The 16397-nt window shown below is 38.5% G+C and overlaps 3 protein-coding genes and 1 pseudogene across 4 annotated transcripts; all 4 read left to right on the top strand.

Moving 5' to 3' along the window:
* The first annotated feature begins 314 nt into the window (after positions 1-314).
* LOC137709179 (cyclin-U1-1-like) lies at positions 315-1217 on the top strand (annotated as a pseudogene).
* A 1372-nt stretch (positions 1218-2589) lies between these two features.
* On the top strand, positions 2590-5703 carry LOC137707882 (peroxisome biogenesis protein 22-like). The gene is made up of 8 exons (XM_068446813.1): positions 2590-2831; positions 3505-3738; positions 3828-3875; positions 4158-4214; positions 4316-4417; positions 4610-4675; positions 5076-5177; positions 5307-5703. The coding sequence occupies exons 1-8, from the start codon at positions 2727-2729 to the stop codon at positions 5409-5411; spliced, it is 819 nt and encodes a 272-aa protein (XP_068302914.1). The 5' UTR covers positions 2590-2726; the 3' UTR covers positions 5412-5703.
* A 2713-nt stretch (positions 5704-8416) lies between these two features.
* On the top strand, positions 8417-11478 carry LOC137707577 (uncharacterized). The gene is made up of 9 exons (XM_068446475.1): positions 8417-8628; positions 8749-8796; positions 8916-8984; positions 9059-9175; positions 9283-9387; positions 9896-9994; positions 10085-10182; positions 10707-10818; positions 11049-11478. Exons 1-9 carry the CDS (start codon positions 8548-8550, stop codon positions 11178-11180), a joined length of 861 nt encoding a protein of 286 aa, XP_068302576.1. The 5' UTR covers positions 8417-8547; the 3' UTR covers positions 11181-11478.
* A 521-nt stretch (positions 11479-11999) lies between these two features.
* On the top strand, positions 12000-16201 carry LOC137707574 (uncharacterized). Of its 2 annotated transcripts, XM_068446473.1 has the most exons (10): positions 12000-12236; positions 12792-13563; positions 13683-13730; positions 13850-13909; positions 13991-14074; positions 14220-14324; positions 14828-14941; positions 15040-15140; positions 15472-15583; positions 15845-16201. In XM_068446473.1, exons 2-10 carry the CDS (start codon positions 13105-13107, stop codon positions 15974-15976), a joined length of 1215 nt encoding a protein of 404 aa, XP_068302574.1. In that variant the 5' UTR covers positions 12000-12236; positions 12792-13104; the 3' UTR covers positions 15977-16201. The 2 variants fall into 2 exon arrangements, with proteins under 2 accessions (XP_068302574.1, XP_068302575.1); XM_068446474.1 differs by lacking the exon at positions 12000-12236 and having other exon boundaries at positions 12335-13563.
* The last annotated feature ends 196 nt before the right edge of the window (positions 16202-16397 follow it).

Below are 16397 nucleotides of genomic sequence, written 5' to 3'. Positions count from 1 at the left end.
TTTACTTTAAACTAACTATAATTTAAGCGTATAAGATGGGCATTTTTGTTATAACCAATATGATTATACTCACGTCTCTTCGTTCCTCTTTGATATTAGAACATCTGAATTTCGAGCCAAACAGCAAAAATGCTGCTGTCGAAGAATTTCCACCGCATATTTCATGCATTTGGTGCTGGCCAATCAAAATTCATCTTCAAATAAATCCCGAACCCAGATAATATGCACACATGCAAGGCCAACCCTCTTCATGTCTTAACCACCCCTGCACACTTCCCACCTGAGACCACCAACCATCATGAGCTGATGTCCAAATGTTAGCCGCAGGCGAGTTCACCGACCGCCATAGCCGGCTGGAGCCAAGCATCCCCAGAGTGTTAACCATACTCTCTTTCGTGCTATAGAAATTGGTGGCTCGAAACAACACGCTTGTAGATGACCTGAACCAGCAACTTAGTGGGATAAGTTGCGGCTCGGCGGTGATTGGAAAGAACTTGGATGTGTTACACGGCGTGAGGCCACCGAGCGTAAGCATACCAAAGTACTTGGAGAGGCTGTACAAGTACACAGATTGCAGCCCGTCATGCTTTGTTGTTGGATATGTGTATATAGATAGGTTGCTCCATAAGCACCATGACTCTCTTGTCTTGTCTTTGAATGTGCATAGGTTGCTAGCGTTATGGTTGCTTCTAAGATGCTAGATGATGTGTAAGTATCTGTATCTACCTCTCCATTTGTTTTCATTGAATTGACGTAGTAGAATATTTTTCCTAAAATACCAAGAAAAAAGATGTGCGAGCGAGAGGCTTGTAGCTCAATTGTTTTATGAGCGTTATGTTCGATTCTCTCCTCCCCGGTTGAGCTACAAGCCTCTATTTACAGTATTATGCAAGTGCAGGCACTATAACAATGCATTTTACGCCCGGGTTGGGGGAGTGAGCAACGCCGAGCTGAACAAACTAGAAGTGGAGTTGCTTTTCCTGCTCGATTTCGGAGTCATGGTGAGCTCTAGGGTTTTCGAGAGCTATTGCTTCCACTTGGAGAAAGAAAATATGCAGAACGGGGCATGTCAAAGGATTGAAAGGCCATTGTTGGTCCTCAATGGTGCGGAGGATGTGCCTGAAATATCAGAAAACACAGAAAGTAGTTCCTCACCACCTCAGATATCAGAAGTTACACAGAGTTCCTCACTTCCTCGAACTGTGGACGGACCCTGATGATTTTATTTGTTTTCCATAGCTCATGGTTAACCATTTTCATTTCTTTACCATTTTTCTGTTATAATTACTCATCGTTCATGGAAAAGAGGAAGCTTCAGCTCAGCTTTGCGACTGCCTTTTTCCAAAGTCGAATATTATACATAAGGAATTAATTTTGGTTGAGGGACAGGTTGGAAAGTTTGGACTAAAAAGAACTTTCAAGCAACGTAGATGTCGCTGTGATAATATTCAAAACTAATAAGAAAATTCGTGAGTTGGAACTAAGAATACTCGAATTGTTGACATCCGCTACAAAGTAATATACTGTTTCTCAGCCCCCCAACTGATTACGGTCCCAACTGATTCTACCGTAGAGGCCAACGAGCAATGTTAGACAATAACTCTCTCCGAACTGCAATACGTGATTGACTTGGAATGCTACTAGTTGTATTTCCGAGCTATAAAGTAATAATATCTTACATGAATGGCTTAGAAATGAAATCAAAAGTTATGCTCAATTGTGATAATCCTATTGCTTTTGAAATTTTTCTAGCTAGCCTTTGAGGCTCATATTTTGCAAATTTGAGGTCCAAGGATGTTTACATCCATTGATGGATTTATGAGCAACGATCAAGCTTCCAAATTTGGAAAATGTAGCTAAATCTATGAAGCTCTAGATTCAGTTCTCTTTGAGTACAAGGCAACACTTATTCTTTGTGTGGCCAATGTCTTACAAGAATCACCTTTTTATGGTTGTTGTGACATTAATTTTAAAAGGATAACAATTTACATGACACGGATACACTACCACGTGATATTTTCTGTTAATAAAACTAGGCATACGGACAAAAACTTGCAAATGACTATATTTCATTGGCACATAGCACTACTGTAACGTAAACCTTCATTGTTGTTTCTTTAAATTATATTTTATAAACTATATAATGTGATCGTTAATAATTAAATTACCAACTAAGTATTAATTAACGAACTTTATCTTAGGAAAATTAATGAAAAAGATTTGAAAATTTTGAGTTTTAACGATAAGAAAAAAATAAAAAGTAAAACGAATAGTACCAGGATTAACTTTTTAGTATAAAAATATGATTTTTTGTTAAAGTAAATACTACCTGGAGTTTTTCATTAAAATTTCTCTTTATCTTTTGAGTACTGTTAGTCATACTATATTTTTATATTATATTTTCATACCGTTTTAATAGGCATCTCCTAAGATAGTATGAAAATATAATACAAAAATATGATACGAATAAGATTAGACTTATCTTTTACCACTGACACATAGTTTTCAAATAAAATAATCTGCAGTTTCGCATCAACGCCTCTTTTTCTCTCATTCGTCGTTGACAAAAAGGCACAAGCTTTAGCTCTCTGGAAATTCAAGAGATTTACAGGCGATGATGAGAAGGACGAGGACCTGAGGACTTCAGGCTGATTCTTTACCATTACTTGCTTCTCAAAACGACGCCCTAAGCTTCTCAAAACGACGATTTCTCGTTGGTTAAAGCCATGGCCGAGTCTTCGAAAGACGAGCTGCTTCAGCTCATCAAGCGCTTCGGGGCTTATCTCACTGTCAAGATGTCCAGTCTCTTCCCGATCTCCCTCCACAATCTGGTTCGTACCTCAATTTTGTTTCTGTTTTCGTTATCTTTTCGAATTTTCTCACGGATCGCAATTTATTTTTTAATTTTTCAATTTTGTTTTTGTTTTTTTTTTTTTTTTTTTAATTTGATTCGTGTCAAATTCAGTACTTGTTTCGATGTGAATTGATTTGGGATGTAGGTTTTCTTGAGAAAATTTGATGTGTAATCGGTCCATAACTGGAAATTAGAGGAATTTGAGGATGACCATTTGGATATTTTGTAGCATAGGAAACAAGACATGTACTTGCAAAGATATTAATGTTGTTGAGAGTTGGGCCATTCGATTTTTCAGCTCAATCTTCAATGTGGCTTAGTGAAGCTTAATTTCCATTAAATTGTCTGCAATTTGTGAATTCGGATGCATCCGGCCGCATCTGGGCCATGTCTTGTTAGCTAGTTCTCAAGAATCCTGTAGTTCCGGTATTAGTGTACTTTTTGAACAATCGCTGGCCCCGAACTGATAGACAATGCTATGAGTAGAATTGACTAAGGTGAAGAGATAGATACTCATGAGATTAGCAGCAGTGGATCACTTTTGGGATTATCCCAGTCTGTTGCTTCATCTTTGACATATAAGTATCAAAGTTGTGATCGAATGGAGATGGTAAGGTTGAGATCTCTTAAGAAATTTTAAATGTTGTCAGAATTCGCGTTCTATTGGGGCCATCGCGGGATTTGCTGTTGCAATAGTTTTCACATGGAGGCTGCTTAGATCACCTAGTGGACCACAAAGAAGGCAACCAAAGCGGCAGGCACCTGCATCGAGTAGTTCTGGCATCAGTTCAAATTCGAATGCAACATTGACAACTACAGGAGTTTCACCTTCACAGGACTCAAGAGCCCAAAACGTTGTTGATGAATTTTTTCAGCCTGTAAAGGTAACTGTCACGTTCTGAGTCTTCCGTATGGGTTTGATACAACTTTGTATTAACATGTTTTATGCTGAAGTCTTTTCTTTTATGTCCAGCCTACTTTGGGGCAAATAGTTGGGCAGAAACTGAGTGAAGGAAGAAAGGTAAGTGTAGTTGAGAACTTGTTTCTTCATCTCAGTATAGTTTTTTTCAGCTTCTCACTGCATTTTGTGAAAATTTCATGGTGAAGTTACGGAACCTCTGGGTTTTACTTTTAGATGTTTCTGTACTTCACGATTAAAACTGCTAAGCTTCAAATGTTCGGTAATGGCTAATAATTGGTATATGATACCCTGTGAAATAATTTAATGTCCAGAGAATTTGTTTGATTTTTATAGGGGTGACAATTTGAATCAACAAATTCACCCTTTTAAGCTTATCTGTAGGTAACTTGTCGTTTACTCGGAGTAGTCCTTGAGCAAAGTACCCCAGAGGAACTTCAGGTGGTCTACTTTTCTTTCCAGCAACATCTTTCTGTAAATTTGGTGATAGAAATTGTAACTGAAAAAGGATTAACATTGCCTTTTAACGTTGTTCCTGGCAGAAACAAGTGACTGTGAGGCACTCAGTGCTGGAAGTACTCTTGGAGATCACAAAATTTTGTGATTTGTATCTCATGGAAAGAGTTCTTGATGATGAAAGTGAAGTGCGTGCAAGACCCTGTCTCAATCATTTTACTTGTTCTCTGTAATTTTGTATGAGATTAATAGGTTTCCTTGCATGTTGTTTTACTCAATTTCTTTGCTCATGGTATTTAACTTCTGTAGTCTATCCTTGCCTATAGCTTTATACTCATTTTCATTACCATTTATGAGACGATATTGCCTATTGCTTTCAGAAAAAGGTTCTACTGGCTTTGGAAGATGCTGGGATTTTTACATCTGGAGGTTTGGTCAAAGACAAGGTAGGTATATGGGTTGATAGCATTATTAGTTAACTTTTAAGAATCCCACCTATTGTTTTGGTATTTCACTATTTCTATTTGCTTCTTGTTGATTTATGTGCATGCAGTTGTTTTTGGCTTTCTTGTCACTTTCTTCTTTCTAATGTCAACCATGAACAAAGAAATAGAGCTTGCGGTATAAAACCTGATCTTGGAATCTCACGAGTACTTGTATTTTTAGATATCAATAATTCACTGTGGGTCGAAAGAGGTTAATAGTAATAACGTACAGAGATTGTGGTTTGGAGAAGATTAGGGGTCAAACCCGGAAGGAAGGCCCAATAGTTGCTCTAATGTGCAAATTCTGACATCATATTTCAATTATCTTGCATTACACATAATTCTTGTGATTTGATTGCAGGTTCTCTTCTGTAGCACAGAGAATGGACGAACATCTTTTGTTCGGCAATTGGAACCAGATTGGCATATTGACACAAATCCTGACATCATATTTCAATTATCTGTAAATTCTCATTACTTACCTTGTTTTTCTTTTCTACACAACATTCGTCGATCTTGTTCCCTATGTTCTTATGTATGCACTCATTTCCATCGCTGTCATCTGAATTATTCGTTTATTTAATGGTTACAGAGGTTTATCAAGTATCAGCTTCACATCTCTCCTACCAGAACAGAACGACCTGCTTCTAATGTGTTCAACGCCCCATCCTTGGAACAGTTCTTTGGATGTGTTTGACGCATCGACAACGAAAGATACAGATACAATCTTTAGGTTTGTATTAGGGTTTTCTTTTCCCCACATTTGGGTTTTGTGTCGATCGTACTTTAAAGTTCCGGCTCCAGTTTATTAATGCTAAATGTTCGTCTTCGCCTCGGTGTATTTTTGTATTCCGTCGTTGGTACTTACTAGTCGGATAATAGACTTGCGCTGTATCTCATTGTGTGAAATTTGTGTAATAGATTGGATTAAATCCAAACTCCAACTTGAAATTTTGATGAAATGGTGTGCTAATGTTTGTAATTTACTATCCGATCGTCTCCTACAAAACCCTTTGATTGCATCAATAACGAGCTTTGAATCGCCTTCCAAACATAATTTCTTGAATCCTCTTCCACATGATTTTTTTATTCAAATCACCTATGTTTGATCTTGTTCTTTTTTTTTTTTTTTTTTCATTTTGATTTATTCAATTCGATGAACAAAAATAAAGATAGATGTGAGAGTATACTGAAAAGTTATTGCAAATGACAACCTTAAACATGTGATAAATTATGACTCCGTTGACCAAATTTAAAAGACAAAATTGGGTTTCAACTTTTGTTTTTGGTCAATAAAAATTGGGTTTAACTTACAAAATCAAAGCCACTTAATACCACGAACTTATGTAAGTGAAAAGTTTAAGGTTCAATTTTCTTCAAAGTCGAATATGAACCACTTTATTGTTAGTTTATCGTGAGGCTTAGCCTACCGTAGATAATATCGTTTTTCCAAAAAAAAAAAAAAACTTACAAAATGGTAAAGGAGGCGCAACTCCACTGACGCTTTGGCCGCCATTAGCAGTCCGAAACCCGAGTGTTTCTAGTTTCTACTGTGTATACTTCGTACGACATCACTTCAATGAGTCTTCCACTTTAGGTGGCATCAGTTGCATAATAAACGTTTTATTTGCTCTTAGGTGGTGGTGGGACTGCATTGCTTTGCCATTTGACGTTGAATCTTCTGATGAAGCTGCATTTAGGATGCGGATAAGAGAGTTGGCATTCACGGTACTACTTTCTCCACTCGATAGGTTGTTTTAGAATCATGCTTACTATTTCTGACAGTTCGTAAATTTGAACTCCTTGACTCTTCCCAGTATTCTCCCTTGATATCTATGGCCATATAATTGGCATGTTTGAGTTGAATAATCTCCAAGTCACACTTCGTCACAGATTTCTCTCCTTTTCCTTGTCATCCGTTGAATATGTAAACCGTGCGTGCATCCAAAATGGTGCCGGCAATGGTGGTTGAAGCAATTCACGCGCTTTGTCAAATTGCTCATATAATTTGCTTGAGTCCTCAGGCTCTTTCTTTCATTTCACTTTGTTTTCAGTGATCTGGTTGCAGCATCTCCAGTGGAAGATTATTTTTTGTACATTGATGATCTTCCAAATCATGAAAAGGTTAGAAGTCATATTTTTCACCCAACATATTCCGAAAGTTGAATGCTCTGATGCCGTTCCCTCCTATTCATGACAGAAAGAATCTGAGGATATTACACGACCATTTTTCGATGCTCTTGGTGATGACTATTCAGTTTGTTGCCAGGGTTTGATGCTCTTTTGCAGTTTCTTCACCATTATACGTTGAATGTTCGCCAATTTACTTTGTGTTAGTCTTTCAGTCTGTTCTTTTGTACTTCATTCTTCTTGGTGCTGGACTACCTCAATGCTTGTTTCTGCGTGCACACATTTATTCTCGATGCTGGACTACCTCTTTGGGGTTAAGGGTGTTCAGTAAGCGTGAACTTGTCACGGTGGAATTACTCTTACTAGGAGTGCGACATCATTGGTGTGTCTAGAGCATACATCTTTGCGCAGCGGTTATATATTAATTTTGAACTTCCCATGTCTTTTCAATTTTGTTTTAGGCACAGCGTTCTGTCCTTTGCAGAGTCGTATGAAATCATTCGTGTAGTCCTAACGCGAAAGCATTCAAAAGAGAGGAGGTACGTAAACTTCCCAGTTCCATATGGTAACTGAGATCTTCATGCAAAACCACTAGTTAAAGTGAACGCCATTTGCAAATTTTTAAGCATTTCCCTTATAATTTTTGCACGTCTGCATTCATGCAACTCCGGTCTAGTATGCTATTATAAGGTCTCGATATGGTTTCATCGAACTTTGTTCAAATTTTGATGATCACTTCGAATTTTTCCAGGTTACGATTTCTTATGTAGATGAAGACCTTCCTTACGAAGAGAGACAGGCATTACTTGCAGATTATGGTTTTAAGTGCAGGTGCCCCATATGCCCAGAAGAAGAGCCATAACCATTGCTAGATAGGTCCATGAGGATTCAAAACGAAGATTGTTTTGTACTTTTCATCCTTTTGTAATAGTATAAAACACCAATAATTCTGTGGTTAAGTGGCTGGTTCACCGGTGAAACCGCATGTCTTGGTGCTTCCCCAGTTTACCATTTCTGTTTCAGCATTGTTCTAATCAATCGTTTATACACCAAAGATGTTACTGAATTCTACTGTTCTTGTTACCCTGCTTATTATGATAAACAAAAACAAAGCGAAATACAACTGACAAAAATAGCTAGTACTATTCGATGCACAAATTATCATATGAGATTGAAATAGTCAATACAGATCGAGTTGTCAAACGAAACAATAGATACAATAGTACAATACTACCTCATCACACTGTTAGGATGGGTTGCCAACTTTTTATCAGTTTGTCATTTATTTTAGGTAGTTTTAATAAAAAGCTCATGATACTGTTTATTTTAACGAAAAATCATATTTTTACACTAAAAAGTCAAACCTGATACTATTCACTTTACACTTTATTTTGTCCTAATCGTTAAAACTTAAAATTTTCAAATAATTTTCATTAGTTTTCTTTTTATTTTTTAGTGCATTCATATTTGAGCTTGTAGAAACATTTTCCGGTACATATAGTTTGTCATTTATTTCTTAATTTATTTATATTTTTCCTTTTTCTCTCCTTTCTACCGACCAAATGGGTTCCATCACGCGCCGCGTCTTCCTCTCTCTCCGCCGTTCTCCGAACACGCTCGCGCACTTCCCCGCCGCAAGGAAATTCACATGTGCGTCCTCTGCCATCGCCGGCAGTCCGTGTCAGAGCGACCCGTTACGGAGCATGGTAGCTCTTACTTGTAAGTCCACTGTTAAGGGCGGTGTTTGCGACGTGTACCTGGTGGGAACGTGTCACATTTCGGCGGTAAGACAACTCAATGCCTGTTTGGTTAGTAAGAAAATTCGAATTTTCTGGTTTATGTTTGGTTGGTGAGAAAATTTGAAATTGAAAGCTTTGGCCTTTGGTTTTGTGTGTGAATTGTAGAAGTCGTGCAGAGAAGTTGAAGCAGTGATCAGACATTTGAAACCAGAGGTGCTTAATCCATTTTTAAACTTGCTTAATAAGGCTTGTATTGAGTTAATTCCAATAACAATGTCATGAAATTATGTTAAATTATGATAAAGTGTATGCATTTCGTGCGGTGAATGTAGGTTGTGTTCTTGGAGTTATGCTCGCGTCGAGTGGCTGCACTCACCCCTCCAAATTTGAAGGATTTGAAGGTCCGAATCTATGTTCAGGTTGCACTTAATTTTCGAATAACCGAACATGATTACCAACGCATTTAGTTCCTCAGGAACTGACAATGGAAGAAATGATCGAAATGTGGAAGAAAAATCATAATACCCTTGAAATTTATGGCTGGATCCTTTCCAAGGCATGTTTTCATATCCTCCAAAGTTATTTTACTATCGTGAGTTCGGAAAGTTTTCATCTTTGATCCAACTATGCTAAATCATAATTTCCATAGTGTTCTCAATATATTCAAGCGGTGTAATTTTCGTGTAAATTTTCTGCTAGGGTTTAAGTGAGCTTGAGGTGTTTCCCGGTTCTGAGTTTGGGGTAGCATATGAAGAAGCAAGGAAGTATGGCGGTAAGGTGATACTTGGTGATCGCCCAGTGCAGGTATAATACATTATACCTTATAGTTCTGGTGCCCTCTATGAATTGCAGCCTGCCCTATGCCACCCCTGCTAGATTCCGCCTTTATATGAAGAAACATTTATTAGCTATACAAGTAATTTTGATGTGTGTTGAAAGTGCATTTTTATTTTGAAGGGTGATTATGATGAGATTTCTTCCAATCGAGTGCTATAGCTTTATCATTTTTTATGTCAAGATGCTCTCTAGATGAAACCGTAAACCAGACTTTCGGAATGTTTACGCCTGAAGTTCTCTTTCTCTATCATGTTCATTCCTTGCAAATTTGGGGGCAATTTCAAAATTCTATTATTTATTGCACATGTTAATTGTCCCACTTTCATGTTTCCTTATTCTTTTATGCACTGACCCTGCTTAATAGCTCATCATTTACAAGCTGGCTTTTTGTACCATATCTTCCTGTATGCCAGACTTTGTATTATGTTCCTTGTGAAGAACTACTTTGGATATGAATTTACACTGACTGAAACAGATTACGGTAGGAAGGACGCGGGCAATGATGCCACTTTGGCATAAGATAAAACTGCTGTATTCCTTGCTTTTCTCAAGTGATGATGCTCTTAGTATTCCGGTAAACATGCACTTGATTTGTTGAAAGGAAACCACTTTTCTTCTAATGTATAGTTTCATTAATTAATGATTTGTTCTTGCCTATCTTCAGTTAGAGAAAATGGATGATGATGACGTAATGATTTTCGTTCAAGAGATGGGCAAGAAATACCCAACTCTAGTTGAAACATTCGTACATGAGCGAGATCAGTAAGTCTTCTGAGTATTTATTCTATGAACTAATGCTAAGATCAAAAGATGAAGCCATGTTATCAAATTTTGTTCCTTTCCGACCTTTTATCATCAAATTTTTTTTAGGAAAACTAATGAAAAGGGCTTGAAAGCTTTGAGTTTTAACGATAAGGACAAAATAAAGGATAAAGTGAATAGTATCAGGTTTGACTTTTTAGTGTAAAAATGTGGTTTTTCATTAAAGTGAACAGTAGCATGGGTTTTTCGTTAAAACTCCCTTTTTTTTCCTGATGTGTTGGTACTATCAATTTGACCACAAAGGTTTATAATAGTAATAAGCTCTTGTCTCCAGACTGCAAGTTAGTTAGATGTATAGTAAGAAATAGTGATGGTGGTGATAATGATCTGCGTATGTTAAGTGTTTTGAATGATCTAATTGCAACCTCCACGTATGCTTGTGAAGGTTGGAGAGAGTAAATGAACAAAGGTTTGTATAAATTCATATAATTTTGTAGATCTGATTTTTAACCGTTGATGTTTAGGTACATGTCATCAAAATTACTGAAAATTGCCAGCAAGCATCGTTCAGTAGTTGCAGTAGTGGGAAAGGGGCACCTCCAGGGGATTAAAAAGCATTGGCAGCAGCCTGTTGTGGTTGGTGATTCCTTCTGTTTTATTACATTCTATTTAGTTGTATCATATCCCTACACGTCGGAAGTGATTATGCAAGCGGATGTGTTTTCTGGTCTGCCTTGGTTATCCAATTTCTCATTTATAATTTCTTGTCATTTTTTAATCAAATTGGACCTGAAATATTGTTGGCTATGTTTGGATAGTACTTTATCTCTAAACTTCCATGCTCTGTGTTTTTCCATGTATTGCAGCTGGAGGATCTCATGGTAATTCCATCAAAAAAGCCGGGTTCTTCCACCAGGAGAATCCTTAAATCTATGGGTGTGGCGGTGACTGCGGCAGCCATTGTATCAGGTATCTATTTTGCATCCAAGAGCAAGTAAAGCTTGTTAATATTTCTGATCACCATTCAGCATGACTGTATGTAAAAAGCCATGATCGTCCAACAAAGGTTTCCGGCAGCATAGCAAAACTGAAAGCTCCTCCAACTCTTAGTTTAGTGATCTTCTAACTTATTGCCACTCGGGTGCCTTTCCTAGATGGAATGCAAGGATTTAGTCCCTTAATCTCACATTAAAACTGACTCCACTAATCCCTACAGTCAAGGGATTTGCTCGAGTCAAATTCTCTCCTCTTATTGTCAACTAGAGTTATGATCTTAGTGGATTGAAATCAACTAGAGTCGTGCTTGAAGTGGGCATATGACTAACTCTCATATCTTAACTAATTAACAATATCATTGTCACTTAGTATTACAGTCTAGTTGTATTCCTCTTTATTTGTAAGTGAGAAGTCCTAAGTTTGATTCTCGTCAAAGGCGAAATTCAACCACATAATTGGTAGCCCATTGTGAGGGCACATAATTGCTGAAAATACTAGAATGCCCTTTATTGGAGAGAGAGAGGCGCATGTGGGTGTTTGTAAGTCGTGGGGTAGTAGGGCTTCGCTAACTCCTATTGGGTGTTTGTAAGTCGTGGGGTAGTAGGGCTTCGCTAACTCCTATTGGGTGTTTGTAAGTCGTGGGGTAGTAGGGCTTCGCTAACTCCTATTGGGTGTTTGTAAGTCGTGGGGTAGTAGGGCTTCGCTAACTCCTATTGGGTAGCTGCCGTTGCTGAGCGCTTGGCAGCTCGTGTCAAATATAATTCTAACCAAAACTTGACATGAAAATACTAGAATGCCCTTTATTGGAGAGAAAGTGCTTGTCAAATATAATTCTAACCAAAACTTGACATGAAAATACTAGAATGCCCTTTATTGGAGAGAAAGCGCGCAAAGGAAGGGGCGAGAGAGAGAGAGGCGCGTGTGGGTGTTTGTGAGTCGTGGGGATTAAGGCTTTGCTAACTCCTATTGAGTAGCCGTAGCTAAGCGCTGGGCGGCTCATGTCAAATCTGGATATCGTGGCGAGGCATGGAATTCTTCGATCTCTTTCCGTTTTCCAGGTAAAAACCCTTCACCCATTTTTCTCGACTTATTTTCCTTGCTTTTTATGCAATTGCTTTGGGAAATTATGAACAAAAGGCAAAACTGAGTCAAACTCAGTTCGCCACAAATGGTGGGGATCCCCATTCTATGTGCCAAGATTTGTGCACAAATATCTAAAACCCAGCTGGTAGAGAGCGTAAGCGGTGTTGGGGTCATGAATCGAATGATGGGTGTGAATGATCTTAGAGAAGAAAAGGGGCCGGAGCTCTTGGAGTGAAGTTTTAATGGCTGACAAATGGGTGTTTTCGCAGTCCCCAGGCTGCCTCCAAGGGGCAACTGCCTTTGTTATTTTTCGTTTTACACGGGTTGTTTTGCTTTACATCTACTTTCAAACATTTGGTCCAATATTTCCAATCGCCTCAATGATAGCATTCAAATATCTCCTTTCTTTTTCCATGTGTAAGAAAGCATCTTCCATACCCTTTTGTGAAGAATAGCAGAAAATTCCAACTTTGAAGACAAATAGTCACAAGCACTTTTGATTTGTTGATGGTTCTTTTATTCGAATGCAGAAGCACCAAGTGAATAAATATATTCTCAAGTCTCAACCACTCATACGATGGAAGAATCCCTAATTAGATGAAAAAATTTTGCCGAGCGCACGGCCCACTCTGATACAAAACGCACAGCTTCATCTTGAACAGCTTCCTCTCCGCCATCGCGCCGATCAGAAAGAATATCGGAAGCGTAGGAGCTAAGTTGCAGACCAAGAAAGTGAAGCCCTTTGCACATATATACTTCATCATTGACCGTACACGTGTCCCAACAAAACGTATGTAGCCATTTCTCCAGTGACGTACGGTTCAGTCCTTTGGCAGAGATGTTATGATTCGCTCGACTCGCCTGATCGCCTCGCTCTACTCGCCCGAGTCACGCCGCGTCTTCCTCTCTCTCCGCCGCTCTCCGAACACCCTCGCGCAATTCTCCACCGTAAGGAATCTCAGATTTGCGGCCTCTGCCACCGCCGGCGGTCCGCGTCAGCGCGACCCGATACGGCCCCTGATGGATGCGGAATCACCCTTGCCCAACCCGGCGGCATCCGAAAACTTTGTCCACGTCGGGAACCCAACGATTGAGGACTTGTCCGATAGCATCGTCGGTGTCGATGCGCCGAGGGACGAGTACGACGACAATGTTTCGACGACCGCCGAGGCTGAGAGTTCCGAACAGAGGAGGTTTCTTCCTGAGGAGCTGTCGAGGAGCGTGGTGGTGCTCACTTGTGAGTCCACGGCTGAGGGCGGCGTTTGCGACGTGCACCTGGTTGGAACGGCTCATGTTTCGGTGGTAAGACAATTCAATTCCTGTTTGGTTGGTGAGAAAATTCGAATTTTCTGGTTTATGTTTGGTTGGTGAAAAAATATGAATTGAAAGCTTTGGTCTTTGGTTCTGTGTGTGAATTGTAGGAATCGTGCAGAGAAGTTGAAGCAGTGATCAGCTATTTGAAACCAGAGGTGCTTAATCCATTTTTAAACTTGCTTAATAAGGCTTATATTGAGTTAATTTCAATAACAATGTCATGAAATTATGCTAAATTATAATAAAGTGTACGCACTTCGTGCGGTGAATGTAGGTTGTGTTCTTGGAGTTATGCTCGAGTCGAGTGACTGCACTCACCCCTCAGAATTTGAAGGTCTGAATCTAATATCTATGTTCAGGTTGCGCTTAACTTTCGAATAACCGAGGATGATTACCAATGCATTTAGTTCCTCAGGTACCGACAATGGGAGAAATGATCGAAATGTGGAAGAAAAAGCATAATGCCTTTGGGATTGTTTACAGCTGGTTCCTTGCCAAGGCATGTTTTCATATCCTTCCTAGCGAAGTTATTTTACTTTCATGATTCCGAAAGTTTTCAACATTGTCCAACTATGCCAAGCATAATTTCCATATTTTCTCAGTATATTCAAGCGGTGTAATTTTCATGTAAATTTTTTTGCTAGGTTTCAAGTAGGCTTGAGGTGTTTCCCGGTGCTGAGTTTCGTGTAGCATATGAAGAAGCAATGAAGTATGGTGGTAGGGTGATACTTGGTGATCGCCCAGTTCAGGTATAATACATTATACCTTTTCTTTTTGGTGCCCTGATATCTATCAATTGCAGCCTGCCCTATGCCACCCCTGCTACATTTCACCGTTTAGATGAAGAAACATTTATTAGCTCCCAAGTAGTTTTGATGTGTAATGGAAGTGCATTTTTATTTTGAAGGCTGATTAGGATGATATTTCTTCCAATCGAATGCTAAGCTTTGTCTTTTTTGTTGTCAAGATTCTCTTTAGATGAAACCGTAAACCAGACTTTCGGAATGTTTATGCCCAAAGTTCTCGTTCATTTCCATGCCATGCAAATTTGGAGGCAATTTCAAAATTCTATCATCGATTGCATGTTAATTGTCTCACGTTTATGTTTCTTTATTCTTTTTTACACTGACCCTGCTATAATAACTCATCGTGTACAAGCTTGCTTTCCATACTCATATCTACCTGTATTTCAGACTCTATTATTTTCCTGGTGAAGAACTACTTTGATATGACTTTACACTGACTGAAACAGATTACAATACGAAGGACATGGGCAAAGATGCCACTTTGGCATAAGATAAAACTGCTGTATTCCTTGCTTTTTCAAGCAGTCTTTCTACCAAGCCCTGATTCTCTTAATAAAATGGTAAATGTCTACTTGATTTTTTAAAAGGAAACCACCTTTCTTCTGTGCTGCTAATGTTTAGTTTCATTAATTAATGACTTGTTCTTGTGTATCTTCAGTTAAAGGAAATGGATGATGTTGACATGCTGACTCTCGTGATTCAAGAGATGAGCAAGGAGCACCCAACTCTAATGGAAACACTCGTACATGAACGAGATCAGTAAGTCTTCTGAGTTATTTATTCTATGAACTAATGCTAAGATCAAAAGATGATGCCATGTCTTCAAATTTTGTTCCTTTCTGCCCTTTTGTCGTCATTTCTTTTTCCTGATGTGTTGGTACTAACAATTTGACCACCATGGTTTATAGTAGTGATAAGTTATTGTGTCCAGAAAGCAAGTTAATTAGATGTATTGTAGGAAATGGTGATGGTGGTGATGGTGATTGGCGTATTTTAACTTTTAAGTATTTTGAATGATCTAATTCCAACCTCCACGTTTGCATAAGTTCTTATAATTTTGTAGATCTGATTTTTAACTGTTGGTGTTTAGGTACATGTCATCAACATTACTGAGAATTGCGAGCGAGAATCGTTCAGTAGTTGCAGTAGTGGGAAAGGGGCACCTCCAAGGAATTAAGAAGCATTGGCAGCAGCCTGTTGTGGTTGGTGAATCCTTCCGTTGTATTAAATTCTATCTAGTTCTATCATATCCCTACATGTCGAAAGTGATTATGCAGGCAATTCAGTTCCTTTCCTTATCATGCACCTTAGATTTGTTTCCTGGTCCACCTTGGCTTTCTGATTTCTCGTTGATAACTTCGTCATTTTCCATTAAATTTGATGTAAAGTCTTGTTGGCTATGTTTGGATAGTACTTATTATTTCTCTAAACCTCCATGCTCTGTGTTTTTCCATGTATTGCAGGTGAAGGATCTTATGGTAATTCCAACAGAAAGGTCCCTTGTTTCCACCCGGAGAATCGTTAAATCTATGGGTGTGGCGGTGATTGGGGCGGCCATAGTATCAGGCATCTATCTTGCATCCAAGAGGAAGTAGAGCTCAGAAACTGAATACTGACCACTTGAATGAGAGGTTGAAGGCCAGCCAATATACATGTGATTCTTTAGGGAAATTTTATTTGACCCATATAACCTCTTTTTTAAATTAAACTATCAATATTTATTTAATCTCAAATTTACTACCTAAACTACTCTCAGTATATAAATTTATTTTTACACTCATTTTAAAAATACTAACCTAAAATTAGTATTCTGCAACTCATTCAAGACGTAAAAGAGAATAACATCTCTCACATATTTGTCTCGTGCTTAATTCTTCTTTTGTTGCATATTTGTCATTACTTATATTCATTTGCTGGCTTGTTTGGAAGTTGGGGACCACAAAGTCCTTGGCTCCCCTCAAATGCAGTGCCATTCTATTTTTTTTGTCAAACAATAAATTTTGTTAGATTAGAGGC

The sequence above is a fragment of the Pyrus communis genome, chromosome 11 (assembly GCF_963583255.1).
Source record: "Pyrus communis chromosome 11, drPyrComm1.1, whole genome shotgun sequence".
Classification (NCBI taxonomy): domain Eukaryota; kingdom Viridiplantae; phylum Streptophyta; class Magnoliopsida; order Rosales; family Rosaceae; genus Pyrus; species Pyrus communis.
This window is presented reverse-complemented; position numbering and strand designations above follow the sequence as displayed.